The 8,717-nt window shown below is 41.9% G+C and overlaps 1 protein-coding gene across 1 annotated transcript; it reads right to left on the bottom strand.

The window, feature by feature from the left end:
• Positions 1-5,415: 5,415 nt before the first annotated feature.
• On the bottom strand, positions 5,416-6,576 carry LOC311312906 (natterin-4-like; the record flags this gene model as incomplete). Its single annotated transcript, XM_084442914.1, has 1 exon — positions 5,416-6,576. The coding sequence occupies one exon, from the start codon at positions 6,574-6,576 to the stop codon at positions 5,416-5,418; it is 1,161 nt and encodes a 386-aa protein (XP_084299040.1).
• Positions 6,577-8,717: the final 2,141 nt, after the last annotated feature.

The raw sequence follows: 8,717 nt of genomic DNA, 5'->3' as shown, positions 1-8,717 counted from the left end.
CTTCCACTACAACACTGCTCACACTCTATCTTGTGGTCTTCTAATTTGCATGTCCACTTTTCAATCTCATTCACCAGAACGTTATTTTATGGCCCCTTCAGATAACTCAGCTTCCTTTCACTCCATGATCTGTCCATTGTCCTTACAAGGAGACAAAATAAATTCAAATTAAATTACTCTAAATGGCCTTTGTACATGGTTGATATACTGGTCAGTGACTTTGCATGCATGCAGAATTTGAATGTGTGCACATAATGGCCGGGTTTCCCGAAACCTTCTTAGCGCTAAGAAGCTCTTTGAGTCTTTTTAAGGCTCCCGAAACAAGCAAACAGGAGCCTTAAGAAGACTCAAGGAGCTTCTTAGCGCTAAGAAGGTTTCGGGAAACGCGGCCAATATCATTTAGAACCTATTCAATTGTGGTCTTGAATTCAGCACCTTACACCAAGGGCAAGTCATGATCTTGTTGAGCTACCTGCCAAGATGGTTTCACACTATGACTTCAGTAATGACCAAGGTTGCATGTAAAAATGTCACAGGTTCCTGTAACACGGAGGTCAGACCCAATTGCAAAATGTTTATTAAAATAATGGCACCACGAGGGATGGAAAAAAAAAGCATAAACAATAAACCCAAGGTACAAACTCAATGAGTGGAGAACAAAAGACAAAGCTGGGAAGACAAACTTTCAAGATGGCACAGGAGACAGCAGGGATAACGCATTGTGAATAATGAACAGACAAAGACCAAAAAGGCTGGGGAACTACATGTACATTAACTACACTATATATATGCTTTATATACACAGACTAACAAGACACAGGTGGAAACCAATGAAACTATCAATGGCACAGGCCTCTTCGCAATCAGTCAATGTAGTCATTTGTAGTCATGGACCCACGAGCTGTCCAAACATGGCTGGGCCAGCCATTCACCTCCATTCATTATTTGGACTAGAATTACACAAAAACTACAGTACCAGACTGCTTTTCATGAAACTTGGTGGAGGGGTTTAGAACCCATTCAATTTTGGAGCAAATCCGAATCACGGGGTGAATCCACAATCCGCCCAAACATGGCCCGCCATTCACCTCTGTTCATTCTTTTGTCGAATGCAGCAATACCAAACGTGCGCACGCACAGTGCCACAAAATCCATTAATGGGCATAGGTCTGTGCTCTCTGAACACCATTTCTAGTTCAGTATAAAGTGTGTTTGCAAGTAAAGGGCAGGGTATAGGAATACCAATGTGCCTGATAAGGAAAGTGGGCGGGAATACTCACTCCTATAGCCAATGTGCCTGATTAAAAAGCGGGCGACTTGCTGTGGAGAAGCAAACACACCCAGCAGAGAAGACAAGTTCACACCCAAGTTCTTCATTTGGTGAAAACATGAGACTTCCAGCATTGATCGTCTGCACTTTTCTGCTGCAATGCATTCTGGGTATGGACCAAGATGAGCTCCCAAAGCTCACCATCGTGGAACGATCGCAAACTGTAACTAAGACGGTTGTGAACACGGTAGAGAACAGTAACAGCCCTCGACGCCAACACACCAAGACGTATACAGACGGAAGAGTCCATACCACAACAGTGTCTGGGACCTTCCATGGAGTCCAGGTGGTGGACATCGATGCTGAGGCTGAGCGCTGTCAACCCATCCCCAACGCTGAACATTGTGGTCGCTAAACATGACATAGCACTTTTCAAATCAACATCTTAAATCACAAACTGTCATTTGTTGTGTGTATGGAACTGATTTAGACACAATACTATTTCAAGTGATTTTAAATACTTTAAAGCAATACATAGCATTTTCTCCGGTTTTCTCAGAACTGCGCCCCCACAGGCTCTGCGAGTAAGTGCACTGTCATACTGTCGTAACGTTATCAGATTTGTCTTTTTCTTCTTCTGGCTTCCTCCGTGATGTTTTGCTTCAGTTTTCTGACCTCCGCCATGATATCATTGAGCTAAAAAACGCATGATATCCATAGACGCCGGAATAGTTAGCTACTACTGTGTTGTTTAAGCACAACGTTGCGCATGCACACTTCGACTGAATGCTGCGTCCCGGGGGCGCGAGTATTAAAAGGTAATAAATGTCAATGTATTATCTTTCTGAGTAGACTGTCATGACGATTCAGCTTACTTTTAGTAAATCTAATTGGAGAATTAGCACCAGACATGTTTGTAAATGTCCAAATATCACAATGTATTGCTTTAAATTGTCAGGCAGGTTTATGTTTTGGGAACAGCTTGTTGGCTATAATGTACCAGACAAGGCCAATAGAGCACAGATAAATGACCAAAATTATAAAAATAAATTATATTTTAGGCCCAGGTTTATGACACAGCTACTTTCAACAGAAGCATGTTCTAATTGTGTCTCAATGTTGATTTTCTCTGAATTGATTAATAGAAAATTAAAGATCATACTTTTCTGAGCAGATTTTTGTGAGATGAATTATAACAAGAACCATGATTAGTCATTTCATAACTGTAGAAATTCAACTCAAAGCTTCACTATAACATACCTGTATCCATTGATATTATTCAAACAATTCACAATTGAATAGTAAAGATACACTATTTTTTATTGTACTCTGATCAAATCCATTGCAATCGCAAAAGAATGCAGAAGATACGAAATGACAATCCATCTTTTCTCCAAAAGGTTATATCCTACAAATTAACATTGCAGTGGGAGGATTACTTTTTGCAAAAACAGCAATATTGAATGCCTGAATGGGCAGGGAGGCAAGATTCAAGATTCCTTTATTTTTTTTATTTTGAGTGTAAGTAACATTACAAAAACAGAAAAAGAACACCCATACCCCCACCCCAGGCCATACAGACAGCATACAGATATAAGAGCATGATCACACAGATAAACACGCAAATAATGGGGCACTATCACATCATTTGATTTGGTAAACAATGGCTGTAAGAAGGGTTAATAGGCAGCAACATCAAGTCAGTGCAGTACAGCAGTATCAAGGGTTAGGCTCTCTACAAAATCTACAAAAGGGGACCATGTCTTAATCACACAACACTTTACTCGTTGATAGGCAAATCGTTTTTTTCTGTACTTTACAAGTGCTGCTTTTCTGTCAAGTGAGGCAGTGTTTTCTATGAAGTTTCAAAAATCATTCTGAGACAAAAAAAAGTATTTGCTGTTCAAAATATGAACTTATCAGTTGCCAAAACTAAATGGCTTCCAGGACCTGTTCTCTTTTCTCAGACCAGCGATAGAACTCACGATGCCAGGGTGAAGTCACTTGCTGGTCTCTGCAGCTAGGGCCTGTTCCAGGAAGCTGTAGGAGGCCAGGGAAGAGGAGACTGTGGCACCTTCCTCTCCAGACCAGCACAATCCTCCTCTTTCTTACTAAGCTTCTGACAGAACACCCGTCTCTGAGGAGGATTGGGAACAAAGAGAGAGAAGATAATGGGATGAGCGGATGAGAGAGGAAGAGAAGGAGAAAGGGAGAGAGAGGGGAAGAGATAGGGGGAAGGGAGAAAGAGGGAGAAAGAAAGAGGAATGGAGTGACATGGGGAGATGTGGAAGGAGAGAACCTACTCTGACTGTAGATTATAATTAGCTAGGTAGGTTTTTAGGGAGGATTTTAAAAACTCAAGAGTCTGGGAGGATCTAATGTGAAGGGAGCAGCCGCCGCAAAGGCCCTGTTGCCTCTAGACTTAAGTCTTGTTTTTGGCACCTCCAACAGAAGTTGGTCAGCATACTTTAAGGCTCTGGCTGGGGTGTGGTGATGCAGGAGCTCGGAGAGGTACAGAGGGGCCAGGTCGTTAAGGGTTGCTAAAACCATTAGCAAGAGTTTAAAATTGATGCAAAAGCGGACCGGGAGCCAGTGGAGTGAGGCCAGGACTGGCGTGATGTGGTCATGCTTTTTCTTGCCTGTGAGGAGGGAGAGGTAGAGAGGTAGGGCTTGGTCTTACCTAGGAGACGCAGTTGAAAATAGCTTGTCTTTCCTACAACACTGATCTGTTTATCAAATTTAAAATCACTGTCAAAAACCACCCCAAGATTCTTCACAGAGGAATGAATGTTGGAGCTCAAGGGACCCAGGGCATCGACAGAGCAGGCTGAGGGAGCGTGTCGTCCAAAAAGGATGATCTCGGTCTTGGACTCATTAAGATTTAGAAAGTTAGAGCTCATCCAAGACTTGACGTCACTCAAGCAGTCCAGTAATGGCTGCTTACAGTCCTTGTCTTTGGACCGTAGGGGCAGATAGATTTGGACATTGTCAGCGTAGCAGTGGAAGGAGATTCCGTGCTTTCCAAAAATAGAGCCTAGGGGCAGGATGTAGAGTAACCAGGCCAGGTCAAGCCTGGCTTATGTGCGTGGCTGGCTTGTTTGTGTTCAGGACTGGTAGGACGGAAGCTAGTCATGCCACTGAAATAGCTGTGAATTGAAATGACATGAAATAATGTCTGATAAATTAAGATAGGTCTTGTCGCCTGGACACATCAGTTCCAATGCTTCCAATGCTAATCCAGCACAATAAGAGTGGGATAGCCAGTTAGCTCATGAGCTCACAGCAACTAGCAGCAGCTTCCATAACATTAACCCTTCTTATAGCCATTGTTTACCGAATCAAATGATATGATAGTGCCCCATTGTCCCATTGTTCATAATTTGCGTGTTTGTCTGTGTGATCATGCTCTTATATCTGTATGCTGTCTGTATGGCCTGGGGTGGGGGTATGGGTGTTCTTTTTCTGTTATTGTATTTACACGCGAATCAAAAAATAAAGGAATCTTAAATCTTGCCTCCCTGCCCATTCAGGCATTACATATTGCCTTGTTTTCAAAAAGTATTCATCCCACTGCAATGTTAATTTGTAGGACAGAACTTTATTCCAGAACATGGATTGTCATTTTGTATCTTCTGCATTCTTTTGCGTTTTCAATGAATTTGATCAGGTTACAAGAAAAAATAACTTTACTATTCAATTGTGAGTTGCTATAATGATGTCAATGGATACAGGTATGTTATAATGAGGCTTTGAGTTGAATTTCTACTGTTCTGAAATGACTATGCATGGTTTTAGTTAAAAGTAAAAAGTTTGCTCAGAAAAGTATGATCTTTAATTTTGTATTAATCAAGCCAGAGAAAATCAACATTCAGACACCAAGAAAATTATAACGTGCTTCTCTTGAAAGTAGCTGTGTCAAAGACCTGGGCCTAAAATACAATTTGTAATAATTTCAATCACTTATCTGTGCTCTATTGGCCTTGTCTAGAGCCAACAGGCTTTTCCCAAAACCTAAACCTGCCTGACAATTAAAAGCATTTGAAATCACTTGAAATAGGATTGTGTCTAAATCAATTCCATACACACAGCAAAGGACTATTTATGATTTAAGATATTGATTTTTAAAGTGCTACTGTATGTCATGTTTAGCGACCACAAGGTTCAGCGTCGGGGATGGGTTGACAGCGCTCCGCCTCAGCATCGATGTCCACCACCTGGACTCCTTTGAAGGTCCCAGACACTGTGGTGGTATGGACTCTTCCGTCTGTATATGTCTTGGTGTGTTGTGCTGTGAACGGGACATTAAACTTGAAGCTCCTCCCAGTCAGTTTCACCATGCAAGATTGGTTGGGCGGGACCGGTGTTTTGACGACAAGCTTGTTACTGATTGTCTCTGTGAGGGAGTTGCCGTTGGTGAGGGTTTTGGCGTTGGAGTAGTCTGCTTTTACGGAGACCCCTGTTTCTACGGTGCTTGAAACGACTGAAAGTAAGGAGGCTTCCAGAGACGCTGATATGGAGGCAGTCATGCCATGACCGGTGGTGTCTGTGGAGGCGGATTCCCAGGTGCTCACTCTCTGGGTGTCCTTCTGAAGATGGACCTCCTTGTCTATTTGATGGCAGTTCTTGTTTTTGGTTCTCATCTGGCTGAGCACGGTCAGTTCTTGGGCTAACACAGACAGTCCATCAAGTTGGTACTGCACGTCGAATACCTTCTGTGTGTACTGATCCGTTTCCATGACAAGGACATCGAAGGGTTGAACGTCAAAGCCCCTGCCACTTTTTATCACAAACAGGAACCATCCAAATATATATCCGATGCCATATTGATTTTTTCCTAACAAAAAGCCACCATTGCTATGTGACAAAATTCCGCCCTCGTGTTTACCTTCACCTTCATATGGCTTCCACTCCAACAGCTCGAGGTTCTGCTCGTTGACCAAGACCTCGAACGGCCCTTCTGTGTTCACTTGGAAATCCCCGTACTCACATTTGTGGTCACAGTACGGGCCTTCGGAAGGGTTGTAGTAGCCAGCGTGCCTGTCAGGCCCATTGCAGCCAGTCAGGGGAGCACAGATATAGATCTCTCCTGTTTCAGGTATGTCGACCTTCACAGCCCATTGAGGTAGAGAGCCGTCAAAGAGAACCCATTTGAGGTGGGTGCTGTGAATGTCCTTGAGAATCGGGAAAGGAGTGGGGCTCCGCCGGCGTCGAGCGCTGTTACTGGTCTCTACCGTGTTCACGACCTCATTAGTGACGGTTTGCGATCGTTCCACAATGGTGAGCTTTGGGGGCTCATCTTCGTCCATACCCAGAATGCATTGCAGCAGAAAAGCGCAGACAATCAACACTGGAAGTCTCATGTTTTCACCAAACAAAGAGCTTGGGTGTGAACTTGTCTTCTCTGCTGGATGTGTTTGCTTCTCCACAGCAAGTCGACCGCCTTTTAATCAGGCACATAGGCAGTAGGAGTGACTATTCCCGCCCACTTTACTTATCAGGCACATTGGTATTCCTATACCCTGCCCTTTACTTGCAAACACACTTCATACTGAACTAGAAATGGTGTTCAGTGAGCACAGACCTACGCCCATGAATGGATTTTGTTCACGTTTGGTATTGCTACATTTGGCGAAAAAAATTAATGGAGGTGAATGGCGGGCCATGTTTGGGCGGATTGTGGATTCACCGCGTGATCCGGTTCCACTCCCAAATTTAATGGGTTCTAAACCCCTCCACCGAGTTTCATGAAAAGCAGTATGTTACTTTTGAGTAACTCTAGTCCAAATAATTAATGGAGGTGAATGGCTGGCCCAGCCATGTTTGGGCAGCTCGGGAAACCACTACGGCCTGAATTGATTGATTGAGAGGAGACCTGTGCCATTGATTGTGCCATTGATTGTTTCATTGGTTTCCACCTGTGTCTTGTTAGTCAGTGTATACAGTATATAGTCTACATGTAGTGTAGTACATGTACATGTATAGCCTTTTTGTTCTTTGTTCACTATTCACAATGCGTTATCCCTGCTGTCTACTGTGCCATCTTGAAAGTTTTTCTTCCCAGCTTTGTTTTGGTTTGGTTTAGGTTTCATTCATACATCATCATGGAGCATACTTTATGAATTTGTACAGTACATGGATGTATGAAAGGGTCACCCCAAGGAAGCTATTTAAAGCTTTTAGTAGGGGGCCCAGTCTTCCACAAACACAGTGGCAAATAGTCAACAGCAGTGTGCAACAACATATATAACAAACACATAACAAACACAGACATATAACAGACAATAGAGACAATCCCAGTATTACATTAGGTTTCAACATTAGTATAAATGAATAAAATAAATAATAAGAATAACATTGGAGTACAGGATGTTCTTGATATAATCAGTGGATATAAGTTGATAGAAGTTGTGTTTTCAGTTTTTTCTTAAAGATTAAGATAGAATGTGACATTTTTAGACTCTCTTCAAGCTCATTCCAGATCTGTGGTCCTCTGTATGCAATACTGAAACAGGTGCTATAGGTATGATGAGGAGAGAAGACTGGAATGAGGTTACATAATTTATGGTTTAGTTTATAAGCAATCTGGTACATTATGCAAGCATTCTGATAATGTTTGTAGTCAGCAAGCCTCAGCAGATTGTACGGTAGAAGAGTGTTTTTGGTTGGAGAGTTATATTCAGACCATGATATGGCACGTATGACTTTCCTTTGGAGAGTCTTTAGTTTGTGTAAATAGGTTGGAAATGTGTTACACCATATGATATTACAGTAATGTAAGTGAGGCTCAAATTAAGTTTTATATAGAGTGAGAAGTGCAGAGAGTGGAAGGAAGTGTCTCAGCTTAAAAAACAGACCAGTATATTTGGACAGTTTTTTTGTTAGAGCATCAATATGACATTTAAAGTTCAGAAATTCATCAATGATGATCCCCAGGAATTTTGTAGAGCTGACTCTTTTGATACTCTGTCCATTTATGGTGAGACAGATTTGTTTGATGTCAGGTTTTTTATTTGAACGAAAGACTATGTAATTTGTTTTACTGACGTTAAGAGAGAGATTGTTACACCTGAACCAGATATCTATTTTCACTAGCTCATTGTTTATGATTTGTTCAAGTGTTGTTGGATCCATATGGGAAAAAAACAAGTTTGTGTCATCAGCAAATAATACTTGATGTAGTACAGATGTGGAGTTAACAATATCATTTATATATAAGATGAAGAGAAGCGGCCCTAAAATGGAACCCTGGGGAACCCCATGATTGATGGATTTATAGAATGATTTTATTTAATCATTTACATAGACATATTGATATCTTCCAGATAGATAGCTTCTGAACCAGTCTAACGCTAGGTCTCTGATGCCATAGTGTTGCAACTTATTGACAAGAATGTCTAGCTCAATGGTGTCAAATTCCTTAGACAAGTCCAAAAAAACGCCAATTTGT

The sequence above is a fragment of the Borostomias antarcticus genome, assembly GCF_949987555.1.
Source record: "Borostomias antarcticus genome assembly, chromosome: 9".
Classification (NCBI taxonomy): domain Eukaryota; kingdom Metazoa; phylum Chordata; class Actinopteri; order Stomiiformes; family Stomiidae; genus Borostomias; species Borostomias antarcticus.
The sequence above is the reverse complement of the archived record's forward strand: the minus strand, read 5'-3'. Positions and strand labels throughout refer to the sequence as shown.